Here is a 23,409-nt window from a genome sequence, read left to right as displayed (position 1 = left end):
GCAAAGAAACTTCCTTCTACCAAGTAAGGTAATGGACAACACAGGAACTACACCACAGCCCAGAATACAGCAAAGCCTGTAAACTGGTCTAAACTAAACTAGTTGAGGAGAGGCGGGAAAACAAGGATTATTTTTTTGTAATTTACTTCTTCGAAATACAGGTTAAAACTAAAGGACTGTGGCTGACAAAGTCTGCTGATGACTACAAGCTGGGAGCAATCACTGAAACCCCTAGTGATGTCAACATCCTGCAAGTCGTCATGGTCTTAAACTTAATTAAAAAAAAAAATGCATTATCATTCCCTTTGGCAAGGATGATGTTCCTGCAAACTACCACGTCAATAGAAATACCCTAAGGACATAGTGGTGAGAGCTCTGAGCACACAGGGTGACAGCAACCTTAACTTCGATCACCATGTCTCCACAGTGGTAAGAAGGCCATTTTATATTGCTCATGTCATAAGTGAGGGCATTGCCTCCATTGAAGGGAAAAAAAAAAAAAAAAAAAAAAAAAGGGTTACAACCACCCTTCCCTCTTAACTCTCCCCTTATCAGGCCAATAACAGAGTACAATGCTCCCTTCGGTATGTTCCTTTCCAAACACCTGCAGAAACTGGAGACAAAGGTTCCTTCCAAAGAAAATGCAGGACCTTCAAGATCGGTCTTATGTGGACAGACTGAAATCATTGTCACTTTACTCTGAGTCGTACACACTGCTCAGAGGCAACCTGTATCTTGCATATAGAGCAATGTCTGACCCAGCTTTAATGAAAATGCTGCACATTTGCAAGTCAAATGGCACATGCGTCACTCGCTCATTGGACCTTAACATGCTATGTGACGTGAAGAAAACTTGCTGGAGAGACAGATTTGCCTCACAGAGGTTGCCCCACCTTTGGAGCAAGCTTCCTATTATTGTTGAACAAAGCTCCTCGTTGACCCTGTTTAAGTGTAATTTGAACAACTGGATGGGTAATCAAAAATTCATCGCAGGGTTCAACCTGTGTCCCTCTTGGACAGGGGAAATAGGTGCCGATTTTAGTGTCTGCTTGAACCACACACCCTTGGGAACACAGGTTGAACTTGGCCAGGCTTATAAGGGAACTGGGGCCATTAGCCCAGTAACCTCCTATGACACCCAAGTCACTTTTCTTGCTGTAGTCTTCAGAATGGGTGAGATGGCTAGCAGGGGAAAGGAATGCAGTCTAGATTGGGACATGAAAGGAACTGTGTAGCTTCTTAGGTTCATAGGTAGGTACTAGGCTATCTGCCCAAAGGCATTTATAAGCCTAGCCGGAATGTATTGTTTTTCTCTACCCCCTTAGATTAGTTCCCTGTGCCTCTGTCCAGCAGAGCCATTGAAGTGATCCCTGGGGTAAACTTTGTTTCCCATCCACTCAAAGTTTCTCTTGAAGAGGGTTAGCGAGGAGCTCTGCCTAATGTAGATTGGAATCTTGTTCCAAAGCATGGGAAGTCTCTGGGACAGGACTCTATCCCTCCAGCACATCCTATTTATTGTTGTGGTGAGATTTAGATCCCTGGAGCGTGTGGCTCGAGGGGATATGGTTTTCTTTAGGTGGAGCATGTCCATTAATTCTGGGTTGGACATGGCCTTGTATGTCAGGCGGAGATCACCTCTGAGTATGCCTAATGCAACAGAGTACAGCTGGAGTTTCTTCAGTCGAGCTGCATAGGGCATCTGCTGGAGGCCAGTGATCCTCTTGGTGAGGGTACTTCTGCGGTCTTTCCAGTTGTTGCAGGTGTCTTGTAAGGCACATTCCAAATGGGGCACTGTACTCTATGATGGGTCTGATGAGTGATGCGTAGAGGAACCCAATGACCTCTTTCGATCTGGATGCAAACCCCTTTTGTGATTAGGTGGGCAACAGAAGGATTTTCTAACCACTTTGGCAATGTGATTATCAAAGGAGAGGTTACCATCTACTTGGATCCCCAGATCCCTTAATAAGTCTTCCGTATTTAGGGGGGCTACCACCTATGTGGTAGTTTGTGGGTACTTTGTTTTTTCCAAAGGGGATGACTAAGCACTTTTTGGCATTTAACTTGAGGCCATAGTTTTGACACCAGGTATCTGTCTCAGTGAGACCCTTTTGGAGGATGTCTGTGTCAGCCAGAGAGTCAATTATAGCCCCTAGTTTGCAGTAGTCTGTGAACTTGGTCAGCCACAGTCCTCCTGTGCTTGCCTGTACCTCTGAGAAGTACATGCCGAACAGGAGGGGTCCTAGGACTGAGCCCTGGTGAACGCCACCTGTAACTGGTTTAGAGTCAGACCTAGCTCCTGTAACTCTTACCATGTGGGTTCTGTCCGTGAGCCAGTTGGCAACCCATCTCATGACGTAGGGGTTTATGTTCAGGCTGGTGAGCTTGTCTAGAATACCTGAGTGGGGAATGGTGTTGAAGGCCTTTGCGAGGTCTAGGTAGGCTGTGTGGACCACCTTTCCCTCGTCTATAGCCTTGGTAACTGTCTCAAAGAATCCACCAGGTTTAGGAGGCATGATCTGCCCTTAAAGCTGAACTGGACAGGGGCCAGTGTTTGGAGGTTCCCAATGTCTCTGTTAATGAGACCCATGATTATGCACTCCATAGCTTTGCAGACCAAGCTAGTCAGGCTTATAGGGCGATAGTTCCCGGGATCCGGTGCGGCTCCACCTTTGTGGAGCGGAATAACCATTGCTGTGCGCCACTCTGTGGGCACATAGCCTGTGCAGAGGCTGAGTTTAAACACTGTGTTCAGGTGAGGGGTTAGTTCATCTTTGAGCTTGTGTAGGATGCAGCCTGGGACAATGTCCGGTCCCATTGATGCTGTGTTTTTGGTTTTGGAGAGGGCCGTTTTAACCTGAGAGTCTGTGATTTCAGGGGCACTACATTCTTCTGGCATGGTTATGGGCCCTTTTGGGGGTGAAGTTTGCAATGAACCTGTCTGCCAGGATGTTGGCTATATCGGTCGTTTAGTTTATTTTGTGCCATTCTGCACTAACTGAGCAGATCTGAGAATTGCCACTTGATATAGCTAAAGAATGCCTTGTGGTTATCTTTGAAATCCATGGCAATTTTTCTTTCGAAGCTAGCCTTGGATGATTTTATGAGGGAAAGTAGTTTCTTGCGGATACTGATCAGGGATGTCTTCCCTTCTTGGGATTTTACTCTTTTCTGTACTAGTTTTCTTCTTCAATTGTATAGCTTGTTTATGGCAGGGGTCCACCAGACTGGTTTCCTTTTCTTGGAGGAGTGAGTCTTGGTTTTGTTTGGGCTAGCATGATCCATGCATTCTTGTAGGTGCCCATAGAGTGCATTAGTAAAGGATTTTGCAGCTTGGACAGCGTTATCCTTTAGCATGGGGGCTTTGAAACTTCCCACCTCGGCCTTAAGTAATGTGAAGTTTGCTTTTGAAAAGTTTTTCATGGTGGTTTCTTTGACCAGGAATGGTGGCGGAATGTGGATATCCAGAGTGATTAGTTTATGGTCAGATCTAACCAGTGAGGGGTTGACCTCCGGTGTGGAACACTGGTCGCCCATGTTGGTGATGACCAGGTCCAATGTTGTCACATCTGGTGTGGGTGTTGACCAGTTGATCCAGGGCATTTGAATTTATAAATTCTAGGAAATGTTGGGCAAGGGAGTTTGTACTGGAGTAGTTCTCTCAGTTAATGTTTGGGTAATTGAAATCACCCAATATCAGGGTGTTTGGTAGGACCTTTATGTTTCCCAGTGTTTCCAGGAATGCGGAGTGGGGGTCCTGGGACATGGCAGGTGATCTGTAGCAAGCTATAATTTGAATATCAGTTTTGCCCATTGTTAGTTGCATGTGGATGATCTCTGAAGCATCGTGCTGTGCCACTAACCTGGAGGTGTGGGTATTCTTGATGAATATGGACATTTTGTATTTCGGTCCAGATTTTGTGGCCAAAATGTATCGTATGAATTGTAGCCTGGTAGTGCTGGGGTGCTCTCTGGAGCCTTAAACCAGGTTTCTGTTACTGCACATATATCAAATATATCGATTGTCTCCATACTGCGGAGTGTCTCGAGTGCGTGCATTCTGAGGTTTAGACTTCTGGCATTGAGTAGCATTAATCTCAGTTTTTTTTTACTTGTGCTATTTACGGCGGTGGGTTTGTACTTTGAGACTTGCCTAAAAAGGCACTACGGGGGTGGCAAGAGCCTTGGCTAGTATTCGAAAGCCTAAGGGCGACAGGTGCAAGCAGTCTCCAGCGACGCAGCGTGGCTTGTCGAGCATGTCATCCCAGGCTGATAGACACTGGATCCCCCTTGAATGACACCAGAAGCTTAGCCAATTGTTGAAATTGATAATTTTTTTCTCTATACCGTGGTATCATTCTTGGTGAGGGCAGGATGCTACTCAGGGTCAGGGTCATACTGGCCTGGGCTACATGATCAGAGAGCTCCTCCATGTCTCTTTTCAAGTAGTCCAGGAAGGTACAGCCCAGGTCATTCACACCAACATGACCAATGACAGTCATATTTGCACTTGCTCTGGAGTGACCGGAGTCCGGAGTGCTTGTGTTATGTGGTGGATCCTGGCACCCGAATGGCAGCTAACAGTAACCTTCTCCTTGTTTAGCCTAGTGAGTAGGATGTCAGTTTGCCTGACTATAGAGTCACCTATTACTAGTGTGTTGGGTATGTTATTTTGCCTTAAGAGCTGTGACTGCATGGCACACTGGTTTTGTGAAGTATGTGTTTCATGGTTTGTGTTGGGGGTGGAGGTTGCTTGGAGGTCTGCTTTGGAGGTCTGCTTTGGAGGTCTGCTTTGGAGGTCTGCTTTGGAGGTCTGCTTTGGAGGTCTGCTTTGGAGGTCTGCTTTGGAGGTCTGCTTTGGAGGTCTCTGTTGCTTTTGCAGACTTTTATTTAGAGCCTCTGAGTATGTTTTCGTGATTTATGTGTGTTTTTTGCCATTGCTGGTTTCAAAGGTCTATGTGAGCCTGGTGGTGTGATGCAAGTAATTCCCTTCTCCTCTTGACTGCCTGGTCCAGTCTTGGGTTGAGAGAGCTTAGCCTCCAGTTTGACTGTATAACTGCATCTCTCTCATGTATAGTATTTAGTGGTAGGAGGAGAGGGTTGTCTGTGTACATGAGGCAATTGTAACATTGCCTCAAAATGACCAGAGAGTACACCTGAAACTGCCCTTTAGACATGCCTGGATAGGTACAGTGAACTGTTTTACTGATTGGCTAGTAAGGCGAATAGAGAGCCTTGTCCTTCTCTACAGTATGGGGGGGGGGGGTCTAGTGCTAAGGTTATTAGTGCTTGCTATGAGTTTTGAGCAAGTGCCAGGATGAGAAGTGAATGGTTTGAGTGCTCAAGTTGAAAGTTTGTCTAGTTCCAAGGGAAAAATTGAAGAGTACACTTTGTGGAGCCGGAAATAGTTATACCCTGGCTAACTGGTGCTGCCCGGCACGCAAAACCACGCAAATGCGGGTTTTATAGCAGGGAAATGAAAGAGATAGAAATTAGCCCAAAATGGCCAATAAACTACTAATTTCTGGGCTGAAACCGCTCCTTCAGGGGCAGATAGGCTGCTCAAAGTTCCTTCTCTCACAGTGAAAACGAGAAACTTCCTTCTATCCAAGTAAGGTAAGGGCAAACACAGAAACTTGTAATACAGCCCTGAACTCAGCACTAACCTGAAAACTGGACTATACTAGCTTAGAAAGGCGAGAAAACAAGTATTTTTTTTTTCCAGAAAATAAAGCAGATACAATCAAAAAACCACTTTAAATACACAGAAATGGCTATCACACTTGAGTGTGTAGCCTACAACAGTTAAACAGGTAATTTAAACACAAAAATTACTTTTTTTTTTTAAAGTGCAGACAGTAAAAATAAGTACAATATGTAGCTGAAGCAAACTTTTTAAATCACAGAAACTCTAGAAAATCAGAGTTTTACGCATAATTAGCTGAAGGCAGCAAGAAAATGCATAAATAATAAAGAAGCCAACCCTATTTGTCCCATGTAATGGCCACCCACACAGACAAGTGCAAAGGTGGGGAGAAGAGAACCCTCAGCTGCTTCCAGAGTGAGACAGTCATACAATGTCTCAAGGTATCAAATGTGGGCTCTTTGCTTGGAAACCTTGTTATCCTGGATTATATTATCCATTCTTGTTATCCTTGGATAGATGATCATTCTGAACTTAGCGTCCTTTGAAACACCTTCTAGAACTTCTATTACTACATGCTGCTTTTTGCTGGGCCAGAACCACAACCAATCCAGACTCTCTACCTTTTGTGAGAACATGCACTCACAGAGCTTCAAACTTAGTGAAAGCTTTGCCCACCAGCCTTTGATTCATAAGCTCAGTTTTTACTGTTGTTTCAAAAAGCAAGGTTCTATCACAAATTGCCTGTACCTTCAATAAGTTAAGCTATGCATACATCAGTAGCAAAACCTGTGAGATACACCCCGCTGTACGGCAAGGCCAGCATTTATCACCCTCATAACCATATGTATTACTTTGTGCCCTATAGACAGTCTTAGTGTCTTCCTGGATTAGGTCATGCTGCAAATGCAAACAGAACATGGCATGCATATATAGTTTGCAGCCCTCAAGCTGAAGGAGACTATGCAAATATTTCTTTAGCCTGTACAACATGGGGGATTATTTATATGGAGATCAGGCTGCCTATACAACATGGGGGATTACTTGTATGGAGATTAGGCTGTCTATGGTCTCAGAGGAGTGGGAGCTTCATTAAGGCAGCTAGAGTAACACTGAAGTCAACCTGAGGAGTTTGTGCCAGGCAAATCCAACCCTTTAGGTGCCAGAGGCTCTTGCTCACTCTCCCTAGGGTATGAGCCACTGCCGCATCATTCTTCCAAACTTTTTGAGCCACCAACTGAGCCACTAGCTTGCCGTCTGGGGGAGTACCCAACAGAAAGACTTGGCGGGCTTTCTGCCGGATGACAGTCAAGGAAAGGATTTCTGTAGCCCAACCACTTTACCACAAAGCATCTACAAACTTTGGATCATTGGGAGATGAAACTACCTTGTTTTCTACCACAACTGAGGTGGCTGACTTCAAGGAGAAAGTCAAGGTGCCTTCTCTTGCACCTGGTCTTCTTTCCAGATCTCAGACAGGAAGGATCCAAGGCATACGACAAAACTTGTCCCAATGAGACCTCTGCATCTTGTAGAAGCAACTATGTTTCTCTGCCCTCTACAGACATGGAATGAAAATGCATTTCACTTGTGGTTCCATAGTCACAAACATAAAAAAAGCCAGTGTCAAGGATAGTCTACTCAGGAAGGTCAGCCTCTATTTCCAGGACTAAAATCATTGTCAAAATGACAGCTGTCAAGATCAGCCTATAAAGATCTAATGCTGGGCTTGCCTTGACCATGGATACTGACACACCTACAGGTATCTAAGTCAGTATCAAGACCATCAACATCAAGGGCAGTTGGCTGGCTGAAGAACCCTTACCCTCATGAAAAGATAATCAAACGCTCCCTCGACACAGAAGGTGCCATGATTTGGAAACCCAGTAGTGATGGCAGCATTGAAGGAAGAAGTCAATTTCAAGAGCCACTGTTCAGCCCAACAGATGCACAGGTACCAACGTTGACAAAAGCAGATCTACCTGTGACTTTATAAGCACCATGAGTCCTGGACAAGCCCTGGGAGGAAAGCAATATAGTTAGGTCACAACTTGTCTTCATGTTAGTAGTGGAGGAGGCCTTTGATCACATATATTATACAGTCAGGAAGCCCTGCCACATTATGCTGGAGTTAAGACTCACAGAGACAGACTTAAGGGACATGACCAAGTTGGTAGAGTAAGGCTGCGGAGTTCAAATTTCAGGCCTGGAGGATACTGAGTAGATAATTTTTGGTTGGGGGGGCATGAAACTCCCTTGACAAAGTTAGCACAAAAAAGAGGTGAGGAAAAAAAACCTGGTCCTGAACTTCTCTGTAATGGGGCAGTGGAAGAATATTCCTGTGTAGAAGATGCTTCCTTTTAGTCTTAGACGACCTGGACATATGCAGCAGGTGTGTAAGAAAGAGATATGTATAAAAAAACAAGAGAAAAGTTTCTCTCAGAACATCACAAACCACAGTGGCAGGCTTAAACTTTTTTTTAAAATCCCAGTCTGTTCTGTCATTAACTGCAGCTGGTTTAATATCTGCAGAGATTAAAGTCTTTGGAAAAGTGGGCTTAATCCAAACATGGCTCACTTGGTGTGCTTGTCTTGTGGATAAAATTTTAGCCTCACACTTGCAGTTCTTGAACTCCAGTATTTCAGACTCACTCCTTCATACTTCAAACTACAATTAATCCAGAACACTGACCAACTGCAACTCATTAAAGAGAACCAAAAAGATGTTGAATAGTTAAACTAGCAAAAAAGTACAGTTTTGTACCTACCATAAATGTAGATGTTCGAAGATCCACATTGCTGCAGTCCTAACACTTGGGTAGTCCGCTGTCCTCGGTCGGCCCGAATAACAAAGTATAAGGCTGACGTCGGTCAAGGCGCATTTGACTGACATCAGGACGTCAGGGTACAAATGCGCATGACCGACGTCATATCCTCAGTCTTTTCTTGCCCCAGATGTCAGAAGACCCTAAAAAGAAAGGTCAAAACCAAAAGACAGCAAACAACCAACCAACCACCCTTGCACTAAAAATATGTACAATATATACAATATACACCATATTGACAACCCAACCCACACAACCGCCTCTAACTACAGAGGGGAAGGAGGGAGGGTAAATTGGACTGCAGCAATGTGGATCTTTGAACATCTACATTTATGGTAGGTACAAAAAGTACAGTTTTGTACCTACCATAAATGTAGATGTCCGAACTGGATAGCATCTGCAGTCATAACAACTGGGTTGTCCTGTCGTCAGGCAGCCCTTCAGTCGGCCGGATTCCAAAGTCCGGTCCGCTTCGCTGATGTCGCACTTCACCCGACGTCATCTCTGTTGGTCTTCGGGTATAAAAGCATCAGCCGACGCCATTTTCCTCAGTGTTTCTTGCCCCAGATGCCAGTAGCCCTCTTGAAGGCTAAAATTTGGATAGATGCCAATGTTTCCAAAAGATAGAGGTAAACACAAAATAAGCATGTATGTACATATATACAAACAAATACACCATAAAAGACTCCCCACCAGCTAGCTATTAGGAGGGTAAACACCCTAGGAGTACCACAGAGGGAAGGAGGGAGGGTAATCCTGACTGCAGATGCTATCCAGTTCGGACATCTACATTTATGGTAGGTACAAAACTGTACTATGTCCTTCATGGATGCATCTGCAGTCATAACAACTGGGTAGAATACCATAGCCAACTAGGGAGGAGGATAAAAGTAGATTATGGTGTGTTTAGGATCCCTTGCAGTACAGCAGTGGCAAACCCTGCTCGGGATCTGGAATATAGAGGCAAATTATAATGCTTGGCAAATGTATGCACGGAGGTCCAAGTAGCCGCCTCAATAATGTCTTTGGTTGCCACTCCTCGTAAGAAGGCTGTGGTAGTGGCTGTTGCCCTTGTAGAATGAGGTCTTATGTTCTGTGGAATTGGTTTTCCATGGAAGGAGTAACAGAATCGTATGCAATTTCCTATCCATTTGGAGATTGTCTGTTTGGAAATAGCTTTTCCTTCCCTTCCTGTTGCATAGGCTACAAAAGTTGGTCAGTCTTTCTGCTATTTTTGTTCTGTCCAAGTAGTAGCGTAGCTGTCTATGTACATCCAAGGTATGCAGTATTCTTTCCCCTCTGTTTTGTGGGTTGGGAAAGAAGGTAGGTAGGTGGATTGCCTGGTTTAAAGACACTCTGGATACCACCTTAGGCATAAATGTAGGATTAGTCCTCATGGACACTCTATCTTGGTGGAAGATTAGGAAGGGTTGCACTGCCATTAAGGCCTGTAGTTCTGAAACCCTCCTTGCTGAAGTAATTGCCAGTAGGAAAGCAGTTTTCCATGACAGGTGTTGTAGGTCTGCTGTTGCTGCTGGTTCAAAGGGTGATAGTGTCAACTTTTCTAGCACAAAGTTTAAGTCCCAAGCTGGTAATGGTGGTTTCCTTGGAGGTTTTACATTCTTGATTCCTCTGAGGAACTGCCTGAGCAAAGGGTGCGAAAAACAGGTGGATCAAAGCTGTATTCTGCTGAAATAGCTGATGCATGTATCTTGATGGAGGAGTAGGACAGGCCTGAATGAAGAAGTTCGGCCAGATACTCCAGAATGTTAGGCATATCTATGTTTGACACATCTTTTCCTCTTTCCATACTCCAAATGACAAACCTTTTCCATTTTCCAGCATAGTTCCTTCTTGTTGAAGGTCTGCGTGCTTCAAGAATAATGTCTTTAACTCTTTGGGAAAGTTCTGGATTAGCTGCTGCTATGTGATGTTCCATGCAGTCAGTTGCAACGTTTTTAGGTTTGGATGTATGATGCTGTAGTTGTTCTGAGTTAACATCAAAGGCATCAGGGGTATTGGCCACATATTGTTCCGAGACATGCTCCTCAGCAGTGGGTACCAGCGTTGTCTTGGCCAGTTTGGAGCTATCAGGATTATCTTTGGACGTTCTTCCTTGATTTTTAGTAGTACTTTGTGTATCAAGGGAAGAGGTGGGAATGCATATGCTGTTAGGCCTTTCCAGCTGAAGGAGAGCGAATCCACTTTCCATGCTAGTGGGTGGAATGTCCTTGTGCAGAACTTTTTGAGCTGGTGATTGAGAGGTGATGCGAATAGATCTATCTGAGGCATTCCCCATTTCTTTGAGATGGTCTTGAAGAGGTCCGGGTGCAGCTTCCATTCGTGGGCATCCGATGTGGTTCTGCTTAATATGTCTGCTAGAGTATTTTCTTTTCCCGGTACAAATATTGCCTGTAACTGGATGTTGTAGCTGAGTGCCAGGGTCCACAGCTCCAAAGTCATTCTGCATAGGGGTATGAATGAGTGCCTCCCTGTTTGTTGATGTACCACATGACTGTGGTGTTGTCTGTCCTTATCATCAACTGGCCCTCTTGGAGAAATGGTTTGAACTTTTGGATTGCCAGTTTTACTGCCAGCATTTCTTTTAGGTTGATGTGCAGGTGAAGTTGATCCTGTGTCCACAATCCTTGCACGCATTTGTCCAGCATGTGGGCCTCCCATCCTAGGTCTGAAGCATCTGTTGTGATGGTCTGGCTTGCTTGACATCTGCGAAAGGGTAGGCCTGGGTTTGACTGACATGCCTGAGCCCACCATAGGAACTCCTGCTTTAAGCATGGAATTAGTGGGATTTCTGTTTCTAGGCTGTGTCTGTGTTGGGACCATAAATTCTTTAGGTACCACTGTAGTTTTCTCATATGTAGTCTGGCAAATGGGACCAAGATTATGCATGATGCCATGAAGCCCAAGGCCTGCAGTACTTTTCTTGCTGTTAACTTGTTCAGTTTCATTAGTGCCAAGAAGTAAAGAGGGAGTTCTTTTTGTTTTTCTGTAGTCAGGAATGCCATTTGTTTTACTGTGTCCAATTCAGCCAAGAATGTCCTTGTTTGGGATGGTATCAGCCTTGACTTTTGTAAATTGACTGTGTATCCCAGTGCTTGTAGCAAGTAAATGACCCTTTGTAAATCTGTTGTCAGCTTGCTTTTGTTGTCCCCTTGTAGCAGGCAGTCGTCCAGGTATGGGTAAATTTGAATTCCTGTAGTCTGCAATGGGCGATTACTGATGCCAGGCATTTTGTGAATACTCTGGGCAGTAGATAAGCCAAAGGGCAATGCTGAGAATTGATAGTGCTCTGATCCTGCAAGAAATCTGAGGTATCTTCTGCAGATTGGTCGAATGGGGACGTGCAGGTATGCCTCCTTGAGATCTAGAGTTACCAGCCAAGACTCCTTGCCCAGCATGGGAAGAAGTTGCTGTAGGGTCAGCATTTTGAATTTTGGGACAATGATGTATGTATTTAAGGTGGACAGGTCGAGAATTGGTCTCCAACTTTTTCCTTTCTTGGAACTAGGAATAGTCTGGAGTAGAACCCCTTTCCTTGCTCTGCTGTTGGCACTCTTTCCACAGCTCTCATGTTTGCTAACTCCATTATCTGTTGTAGTGCCTCTGTTTTTGATTTGAAGGTAGATTTGGCATTCCTCTTTTGACTGGTAAAGTGTGGAAGTGAAACCGTAACCTTGATCTATGGTTTGTAAAATCCACTTGTCTTTTGTTATGTAGTGCCAGTTCTTTGAAAATAAGGTTAACTTTCCGCCTAGAGGAGCTGCTATTTGTTCCCTGGTAGGTGGATTTAGGGTTAAGTCACTGTGGTTGTGCTGATGTAGTGGCAGTGGTTGTGTCTGTGCCTCTGTTGTTACCTTGCCACTGTCGTCCTCTGTAGGCACCTCCTCTGGATTGGTTTCTGCCTCTGGAACGCCTATTCCTGCCCCTTTGAAATTTTGTGGAGTCAGGAAAGGACCAATTTTTGGCAGGCCAGTTCCTGCTAAACCTTGGGTGTTGAACCTGCAAGAAATCTTTAACCGTTTGAACAGATTTTGCCTTTTCTTCCATTTTCTTCATAACCTGCTGGGCAGGTGTACCAAACAAACTTGTCTTATCCATAGGAGCATCTAGCAACTTAGCTTTAACATGATCCGGTAAAGCTTGCTCCTTTAGCCATGCATGCCTTCTTATCACTGTGCCAGTCATGGCTGATCTAAATGAAGCCTCCAGTGCATCATAGCCACATTTTAAGGAATGGTTGCTAACCTGTTGTATGTTATTTACCATTTCTAATACATATTTCTTATCAAGAGATTCATCAGTGGTTAGTTTTTAGTTAACTGATCAAGCATAAACTCTTGGTATTGTATCATGTGAAACTGACAGTTTAAAGCTCTAGCTGAGAGAGTAGCTGAAGTGTAGACCTTTTGACCCCATCTGTCTAATGACCTTGCTTCCCTTTCAGAAGGAATAGGGTTTTTAGCTATGGTCGCGGCTACTGCCTTGGGACCCTGGGATATAGTTTCGGGTCTGCAAGCGGCGCCTTGTAAAGGTGGTGATGAGTATCTGGCACCCTGTAAAATCTGTCTGGTTTGGCAGGGCCTGCGGGTAAAGAATCTGGAGCGGAGCAGACATCATTGAAAGCATCATCCACCACAGAGAGAACAGGAGGTATAGCGAAGGGCCTGTGCTGTGGGAGGTGCAGAAAGGTCCTAAGTCTTTTTCTGGAGTCTGAAAAATCCTGTTGCTGCCATTGGAACTGCTCTCGCATGGCATGTAAGGTTTCCCCAAAGGAGAATTCTTCTGGTGGGGAAGCAGCTGGAATGGATTCTTCAGCATCAGAATCTTCAAAATTGGAGAAAGGAGCCTCTGGCTGGTCAGTTATGTCTGATTCGTCAGAATTATCAGAGGACACTGGCTCAGGGGGCTCTGCCCTAGGTCTCTTCTCTGGGGGCTGAGAGGCCCTGTCTGGGTGAGATTGAGATCCTCTAATTAATGAAATTAAATCTTCTGCCAAAGTAAGCATTTGAGAACTAGAAGAGGGCCTGGTTGTGGGGGGTTTGACAGGCACTGTCTTAGTAGTCTTGGCTGCTTTAGCCCTGGCGAAGGCCTTAATGGACATGGCTGCTGGAGGCCTAGCAGCACCACGTGCTGGGGTAGAGACATCCAAGGGAATGGTGTCTGATAAGTCAGTGGCAACCACCGTAGTGGATAAAATTTCTGAGGCCGATTCAAGAGTGGTAGCAGGGGCCTCAGTTGTAGAGATAGGTTCAGCTGTACTTTGATCAGTTTTCTCGGTTTCGGCCGAAACCGAGACACTCGCGGTTTGCTTAACCATGGTTTCGGCCGAAACCGCGGACCGCGAGTGTCGGTCTTTATCTTTGCGTTTTGGCAGATTGGGTAGTCGGAGGATCCGACGGCATAATGTACGCAAAATCAGAACCGAAAAACTGTTCTGCAAACTCCGACCGATGCCTAAGCGTTCGTCGGTTGAAAGAAGCACAGGCCGAACAGGCTGCTACGTCGTGGGCTGGGCCTAAACAAGGCAGACAATAAGAGTGGAAATCTTTATGAGGTATTTGTTTCCCACAGGTTAAACAATTATTAACTTTTTCTGACATCGGCTGAGGCAAGAAAGAGTCCCCAACGGGGTACTTAGCTTTAAAGGTCTTCGAAGTAGTATTCGGTAGAAGTAATCTCTGGATCCGACCGACCGGCACTTGCGAACAGCTTCTGCTTCGGGCGCCACGCGGCAAGAAAGACTGAGGAAAATGGCGTCGGCTGATGCTTTTATACCCGAAGACCAACAGAGATGACGTCGGGTGAAGTGCGACATCAGCCGAAGCCGGACCCGGACTTTGGAATCCGGCCGACTGAAGGGCTGCCTGACGACAGGACAACCCAGTTGTTATGACTGCAGATGCATCCATGAAGGACATCTGTACTATGTTCTTCATCTCACATTGCTGCAGTCCTAACACTTGGGTAGAATCCCAAAGCAGAGGTAAGGGAGGATGGCAAAACTATAAGGAAGCAGGAGCTGCCAAAATGCCCTGCAAAATAGCAGTGGCAAACCCAGCCCTAGATTTAGAATAAAGTGGAAGGTGATAATGTCTAGAGAAAGTATGCACTGAACTCCAAATAGCTGCCTCCAAAATATCCTTAGTTGCCACCCCCCTCAAAAAAGCTGTCGAAGTGGCAGTAGCCCTAGTGGAATGAGGCCTAATCCCAGCTGGAATCTCCTTGCCATGATGGGAATAACAGAAAGCAATGCAAAACCCAATCCACTTAGAAATGGTTTGTTTTGACACAGGCTTGCCCTGAGAACTCAAAGCAAAAGAAACAAATAACTGCTGAGACTGCCTGAACCCTTTAGTTCTGTCCAAATAATATCGCAACTGCCTGTGTACATCTAAAGTGTGCAAAATCTTTTCCCTTTATTTTGGGGATTTGCATAAAAAGTAGGCAAATGAATAGTTTGGTTTAAAGCCACACTAGAAACCACCTTAGGCATAAAGGAAGGATTAGTACGTAAAGATACCCTATCCTTATGGAAAATTAAGAAAGGCTCAACTGCCATAAGGGCCTGTAATTCAGAAACCCTTCTCGCAGAGGTAATGGCCAACAAAAAAGCAGTCTTCCATGATAAATATTTCAACTCGGCCGTAGCTGCAGGCTCAAAAGGTTGTAGAGTGAGTTTCTCCAACACAAAATTGAGATCCCAAGCAGGAGGAGGAGCTCTACGTGGGGGTCTTACATTCTTTGCCCCTCTAAGAAATTGCTTGAACAAAGGATGAGAAAACAATGGTGGGTCACAATCATAGTGAGCCGAAATTGCTGCAGCATGAACCTTAATAGAAGAGAAGGACAAACCTTTGTCCAGTAATTCAGTAAGATATTGAAGAGCCACACTTAAATTAGGCTCAGAAACATCAAAATCCTTTGCTGCACTCCAAAATAAAAATCTCTTCCATTTATCTGCGTACACTTTCCTTGTACTAGGCCTTCTAGCTTCCAAAATAACATTCAAAACTTGCTGTGGAAGCTGAGACCCACTATGGTTCAAAACAGAATATGCCAGGCTGTTAGGTGAAGAGAGTGAAGCTTGACATTGAGCAAATGACTGTCCTCCTGAGACAACAGGTGTGGAATCGAAGGCAAAGGCCATGGAGGCTCCGTGCCAGGCTTCTCAGTAATGGGTACCAATGCTGTCGAGGCCAATCTGGAGCTATCAAAATCATCCTTGGCTTGTCCTGTCTGGCCTTTAGTAGTACCTTTGGGAGGAGAGGCAGAGGTGGAAAGGCATACACATGAAGATTGCTCCAATTGAAAGAAAGAGCATCCACTTTCCAAGCTGTGGGATGAAACCTTTTCGTGCAAAACTTTGGCAGCTGGTGGTTTAGTGGAGAAGCGAACAGATCTATGTCTGGAGTTCCCCATGACACTGTCAATTTCTGAAATACATGAGGATCCAATTTCCACTCGTGGGGATCCATGATTCATCTGCTCAACACATCTGCTAAGGAGTTCTGTGCTCCTGGCAGAAACCTTGCCTGAAGATTTAGCTGTAAACTGAGAGCAGTCTCCCACAAAATCATTGCTTGCCTGCATAGAGGATAAGAATGTGTTCCCCCTTGCTTGTTGATGTACCACATGACAGTTGTGTTGTCTGTTAGAATCAACACCTGCCCTGGAAGAAGTAAATCCTTGAAAGCTATTAATGCAAACTGGACTGCTAACATCTCCTTCAAGTTGATATGTAGATGTTGTAGTCTGGCAGGCCACTTGTCTTGTATCCACTTTCCATTCAGATGAGCTCCCCAAGCTTTGTCTGAGGCATCTGTCGTTAGAATCTGACTCGCCTCTGGCCGGGTCACAGAGAGTCCCTTGTTTAGGTGACATTCCTGAGCCCACCACAACAATTCCTTCTGAATGCAAGGTATTATTTGAATGACAGTGTCCAGATCCTGGCAGTGCTGTGTCCATACATTTTTGAGATACCATTGTAACTTCCTCATATGCAGTTTGGCATTGGGAAGCACCAGAATACAAGATGCCATGAACCCCAAGGCTTGAAGGACTGTCCTTGCAGTCAGCCTGGACTGATGAGACAATTGATGAAAGTAAAGGGAAAGATTCTTTTGTTTGTCCGGGGTCAAAAAGGCCATCTGGGATGCTGTATTCAGTCTTACACCCAGAAAGCACATGTCCTGAGAGGGTACTAGACTGGACTTTATTTCGTTCACAGAATACCCCAGGCATCTTAGCACTGCTATCACATATTCCAAATGATGAAGAAGCCCGTCCCTTCCTTGAGCCAGAATCAGGCAATCGTCCAAATAAGGATAGATCTGTATTCCTTTTAGCCTGAGGAAAGCTATAACTGGAGCCAGAACTTTCGTGAACACTCTGGGCGCAGTAGATAAGCCAAAGGGCAATGCAGATAACTGATAATGAGAAGTCCCAGCCCGAAAACGCAGATACTTCCTGCAACTCAGTCTGATAGGAACATGAAGGTAAGCCTCCTTGAGATCCAAAGTTACCATCCAATGATCTTTGCCCAGCAGAGGTAAAAGCTGTTGTAACGTCAACATTTTGAACTTGGGAATGTCCAGATAAGTGTTGAGGGTAGATAAATCCAAAATTGGTCTCCACGTGTTCCCTTTCTTTGGCACTAGGAACAGGCGAGAATAAAATCCTAGGCCCACTTCTGGCATAGGGACCGGCTGTATGGCCCCTATTTGAAGTAACAGAGAAATTTGTTTGTGAGCCTCTATTCTTTGCTGAGGAGGAACGTCTGGCATGCCTTTGAAAGGAGGCAAGGTATGGAAATAAAACCTGTAACCGTGGTGTATGATATCCAATACCCATCTGTCTTGGGTAATTAAACTCCAATTTTCCTTGAAAAGTGCCAACCTTCCTCCCAAAGGTGCTGCCAGACGAGAAGGCTCTGGCAGCTGAAAAGGTAGGTCATTGGGTCTGTTTACGAAAGGACTGACCCCTGCCCTCACCCGAAGACTGTGCAGGTGAACTCCCTGTCCTAGGCCTGAAAGAGCCCTGAGCTCTGCCCCTACCACGTCTAGACCTACCCCTGGACTGGGAATCATAAGAAGGATACGTCCACCCCTTGGTAGGCCAATTTCTACTAAACTTCGGAGGCTGAACCTGCAAAAAATCTTTAACAGTCTGCATAGACTTAGCCTTGGCTTCCATTTTCTTTAAGACTGCCTCAACAGGAGAACCAAACAACACATCAGATTGTAAAGGAGCATCTAAAATCCTTGTCTTAACATGGTCAGATAAATTCTGATCCCTCAGCCAGGCGTGCCTGCGAAGAACTGACCCAGTGGCAGCCACCCTAGACGAGGCCTGTACAGCATCAAAACCACATTGCAAAGAATGCTTACCCACCTGTTCAGAAACATGTACTAAATCTTGTAACTCTTTACACTCAATACCTTCCGCCAGAGCATCAACCTTAGACTTCAATTGTGAAAGGAGATAGTTTTGGTATTTCAACATGTGAAACTGGCAATTCAAAGCCCTCATAGCTAGGGTGGAAGAAGTATAAACTTTCTTTCCCCATCTATCCAAAGCCCTGGCCTCTTTATCTGGAGGAACCGGATTCTTGACAACAGAAGCCTTAACACCTTTAGGCTCCTGACTAACAGTTTCTGGGTCAGCCCTAGGACTCTTAAAGAGATACTTATGAGCTTCAGGCACCCTGTAATACCTATCCGGTTTAACAGGAGCAGGAGGCAAAGAATCAGGATTAAGAGAAGCCTCTGCAAAAACATCTTCCACCACATCCAGAACAGGAGGTATAGCCAAAGGCCTATGCTGGGGTAAAAACAAAAATTCCCTAAGCCTTTTCCTGGAATCAGGAAGTCCTGACCTTCCCACTTAAAATGCTCCCTCATGGAATGAAGAGTCTCTGAAAAAGAAAAATCCTCAGGAGGAGAAGCAGAAGGAGTAGAATCATCCACATCAGAATAAGGAGAATACTCCTGCAAGTCTTCAGCCGAAGACTCTGAAACATCCGAAGCCTGCTCAAAACTCCCTAGCTCAGGTTCCACCCTAGGTCTCTTATCAGGAGGGGGCAAAGAACCCCTAATCAAAGTAATCAAATCTTCTGCCATTTTAAGCATATGCTTCTTGGGCACAGTTCCTCAAGAACTAGGGGTGACACCAACTGAAGCTAAACCTGGCCTGCCTCTGGGAGAAGCCTTGGAAACAGAAGGAGAGGGCCTAACCACCCCAGGAAGGGAGGGGAGTACAGTAACCTGAGAAGCCCCTTCAGCCTGACCTGCCTCCTGAGAGGCCACATCCTGCAATAACAAAGTCTCTCCCTGGGACTCCAAAGAAACCTCCGGTGGAACCACCGGCTCCACCGACACCTCTAAAGAACCGGCGTCCGGTACGGACGGTTCTTCTAGCCTAGGCTTAGCTGCTTTGTCCTTGCGCTTCTTGAAGAAGCGGCCGGAACATCCGACGGCATTTTATAATTGCACCGCTCAAGACTAACCTGGCACAATCTAACCTTCTCTTTATAGTGCGCTTATTGAATCTAGCACAAGAGCGACACCCAACAACGCGTGCTCAGGCCCTAAACAAGGAATACACAAAGTATGATAATCTCTATGCGGTATCTGTTTCCCACAAGAAATACAGTTATTCACTTTTTCTGACATCCGGTAAACCACTGAGGCAAGAAAAACTAAAATATTCCCAACGGGTACTTAGCCAACTTTGACTCGGTCTGAAACTCCGAATTCGAAAAATTTCAGAACGCCGAACGGCACTTGCAACGCTGCTTCTGCATCGGACCATGCGGCAAAAAAGACTGAGGATATGACGTCGGTCATGCGCATTTGTACCCTGACATCCTGATGTCAGTCAAATGCGCCTTGACCGACGTCAGCCTTATACTTTGTTATTCGGGCCGACCGAGGACAGCGGACTACCCAAGTGTTAGGACTGCAGCAATGTGAGATGAAGAACATCAGTACTACAATGGTATCAGGTGAATTGTGTCTTTCGGCTTTTCCCGGTTAGAGGTCGCCACAGTGGAGCTCCGGTCCGCTAATGATAGGTAGTTGATTTTTACGTGCCGAGTTACCAGCCCTGACGCACAACCTTCAACGAAGGTACGCCCATTCGCGCATGTCTTCACACGCGAAGACACTCTAGCTGAGAGTCAAACAGGACAGCATCTTACTGCGAGGCGACAATCAGGTGAACTATAAATGATAAATGTTTAATCTCTTCAAGTAATTCTAACAACTTGTACAGTGAGTGTTTCAAAAGTCAAATGCCGTCTAGATACCTTGTGCTAGCACAGTACAAGCAGCAAATACCAAGTAGAGGAGAAAGCACTAGGCGAAGAAGGGGAAGAGGACATTTAATACAGAGTGGACGTGCATAAAAACTGATAGAGAAACACACCAGCAGAGTCATAGCTAGCCTATCTAGCAGCCAGTGGGTGGCCGATGTAGCACTCCTCCACCTCTGCATGTGTGAAGAGTAAAAAACAACAGAAGAAAAGCATTTCAGTGTAATACGCCAATCTCTTATATTGCAGCAATTAACTTATTACAATCAGTATCAATCCCCCCTCCCCCCCACCAAGCTCTTCTACTGAAGAATGAAGAATTAAAGCATTTCACATACAGGAACCTCTGAAGTGCATTGCAACTGCTCTTCCCAATCGCTTCCCCCAATATTTTGTGCCCAGGGCAACTGCCGCCTTTGCCCCCATCCTTGCTACACTACTGCACACCTGCTATGTACAAATATAAAATAAAGTTATGACATACTGTTCAAATTTAGGAAGAACGAGAGGAAAAAATATTAACACTGAAAAAACAAATGAAAACTTTGGGACATTTTAAACCATGATAAACTTTTACCCATGGTAAAGGGCAGCTGCAGAAGAGGCCTAAAAGGGCATAGCATCATGAGTAAGGGAGAGGGTCTAGGTAGCCAGGTGAAAGCCTGAATGCCGAGATGACTATGTTCTGCCAGCCTTCTCAAGTTTATGAAGAAAGGATTCCGAATTCCACATTTGCTGCTTTAACCAAGAAATTAAATATTCTTAATACCTTTATAAATATTATATTTTCTAAATACCTTAAGACACATTAAACATATTTTTGTATAAAAAAAAGAAGTTCCTATTAATTGTGCTCACTTACATAAAACATAATATCTGCACCAAACAAGAACCAGCAATCTTAAGATATGTTATGCTTTTGATCTGCTTGTTCTTTTTTGATGCATCTATAATACAATGCCCTGTTTAAACAAGCATATCACGAGTAGGTTCATAGGGTGGTACTAGGCTATCGGCCCTAGGGCCTATACAAGCCTAGCCATAACAATTCCCTGGCTATTTCTTCCCACACTATTTACTTCTCTGGTCCCCAGTCTAGCAAGGAGACTGATGTGATCCCTGGGGTGAATTTCCTTTCTCCCATCTGCAAAGGAGAAAGACAAATTAATCAATGTAAAGAAGGCAGCACCAAAGACTCTAGTGAAGATTGATTCAATAGCTTACAGTGTGTATTACAATATGCATATGGTCCTGTACATAACTCTTACTATCTGTTTTAGCTGTCTTAAGCAATACTCTGTTCACTGTTACTGTTTCTCAAATGTTTTTATATCTATTGTAGATAACTCTTACTGTATTATATCTGTTTTAGCTTTCTTAAGCATTATTCTGATTACTGTAACTTTTCTCAAGTGTTTTTATATCTAGAATGTAATAACTACCTGTTTCTATTTTGTTTATTAATCCTTATTTTACCATGTAACAATATTTTATACTTTTGTATATCTGTGTGGAGCTTTTCTCCCCGGGCCTCTACTGAAAATGGAAATATATCCAGCTAGACTAGCCCGGTCAACAAATGTAAAATAAAAAAAAAAATAAAATAAAATAAAAAAAAAATAAAATAAATATTTGAAGAGAAATATAGGCAAAGGCATCCAGATATGGAAAATTTCACCCAAAAAAAAAAAATTTGTATCACAACGATGGAGCGTGAAAAAAGATCAGTAAAGTAGAAGTTAAAAAAAAAAAAAGTTGAAGTTACTGAGTGCCTGCAAAGTGAAGGATTTGATGTAGAAGGTCTAACACAGGTTACATCACAGCAGGATGGAGTGAGTCCCCAAAGATGGGGGGGGGGGGGGGGGGGCAGGAATGTCAGGAAACATCTGAAGAAGAAATATGGACATGGGAAAGAGAGAGAGATTTAACATGGTGTAATATTTATGTAAAGAAGAAAGCAAAAAAGTACAGTTGTGTACCTACCATAAATGTAGATGTTAGAGTGTGTATTCACTGTTGCAGTCATTACACCTGGGCTATCCTGCTGGCAGGCCACCCACAGTCGGCCCGAACCCCAAAGTCCCGGTCCAGCGTTTGTTGCTGTCACTGTTTTTTACATGAATATGATTAATGTACGGCTGGGATAATTTGTTGTAAATTAGAATCCAGATCAATTATCTAGCAAATGTACCCAAAATAACCAGTGCATACTCACCCCTACAAAATCAGTCAAACCTTTAGATGGTGACTACATTGAAATACCTTTTTACAAGAGGATAACTTCAGCAGCTACAACTCCCATAACCTCTAGTGAAGATTCAATAGCTTACAGTGTGTATTACAATATGCATATGGTCTGATCACTTGACTTATGGTCTTGTTCAAGGCCAAGTCACCTGTAACTTTGCTTTATACTTTGGGTGGATGGACAGAAACAAAAAAATGTTCTATTAAAAACAGTTGTAAAAAAATAATGCACACTACTTTAGCACATACTACCGGCAAAGTCAGTTTCTGCCAAGTATAATGCAACACACAAGTAATGCTATACAGTTAAATACAGATTTGTTTAAAAAGTCTCAAGTTTACCTTATTAAAAATTCTGCACAAAAATTCTTATGATTAAATTAGGCAGCTACATCTGTTTCACTACTTACCGAAAGGGAAGTGAGACTGTTACAGGAGAGATCCAGTGAAGTAGCCTTAGATAAAGCCGCCTGTAAACAGTAACAATTTAAAAAAATTAGACCTGCAGGAAATGGAAAATAAAAAATAATCACAGTAAAATAATCTTAAAACCAAATATTTGCTAACCAGTCAAAGGATGGTATTTTGATACATCTCTAAGTAGGTCAATATTTGATGTAGTCTGGCCCGTACTTAACATTTATTTGTAATTTTGAGGAAAATCTAGAAACAAAGGTCTCAAGAGAGTTCCGGAGAACTGTCTTGTATGACAGCATGGCTTATTACAGCTGCCCATCCAGAATGTGCCACTATCTCTACCATACTCTGGTAAGTAAATGTTACTTTAATTAAAACAATACAAAAATGTTAATATGTTATTTGTTGCAGCTGAACAAGGCAGCCTCAGATCAGTATAGTGCTGCTTCTACACTTTGCTGAGTCACTATTTTGTCAGTACAGGTCACTGATCATAAAACACATTTATATCAGCTTGAGGCCACTTTATGCTTAGCTGTTTCTTTCCTTTGTCAGCCATGTTTAGTTACCTTTAGCTAAGAAAACCCCATGGGGGTAAATGCAGCTTACTTTGCCAACCTACAAGTAAAAAAAAAGTGGTGAATCATCTGTACCATTTGCTGGAATGGACCATAATCTAGTTCTGGGCTTACTGACAAATGCAAAATTCTCAAACAAAACAAGTAGGCAGAGCTGCAGATATGCACTGCATTTCCCTAAGATGTGATAAGGATCAGGGATTCAAGAACTACATATAAAATTAGTGTATGTGTATTTCATGTAAATATTTGTGTGTGTAATATGTACGTCTCTCTCTTACCCATGCACGCACTCTCTCTCTACGCACACATACATACATACATACATACGTTGTTCTTCTTCTTTCGGCTTTTCCCGGTTAGGGG

At 44.0% G+C, this 23,409-nt stretch overlaps 1 protein-coding gene across 1 annotated transcript in view; it reads right to left on the bottom strand.

Annotated features, from left to right (window-relative positions):
* The window catches only part of LRRC59 (leucine rich repeat containing 59), a 455,953-nt gene that overhangs the window by 367,528 nt on the left and 65,016 nt on the right, over positions 1–23,409 (bottom strand). Inside the window, exon 3 of the mRNA XM_044084993.1 lies at positions 22,459–22,518. Within this exon, the coding sequence (XP_043940928.1) occupies positions 22,459–22,518 (60 nt within the window). The remainder of the gene's footprint in view (positions 1–22,458; positions 22,519–23,409) is intronic.

Source organism: Protopterus annectens, chromosome 10.part0 (assembly GCF_019279795.1).
Source record: "Protopterus annectens isolate FY-2018-M chromosome 10.part0, PAN1.0, whole genome shotgun sequence".
NCBI classification, from domain to species: domain Eukaryota; kingdom Metazoa; phylum Chordata; order Ceratodontiformes; family Protopteridae; genus Protopterus; species Protopterus annectens.
Note: the sequence above shows the minus strand (reverse complement) of the source record. Positions and strands in the feature narration are given on the sequence as shown.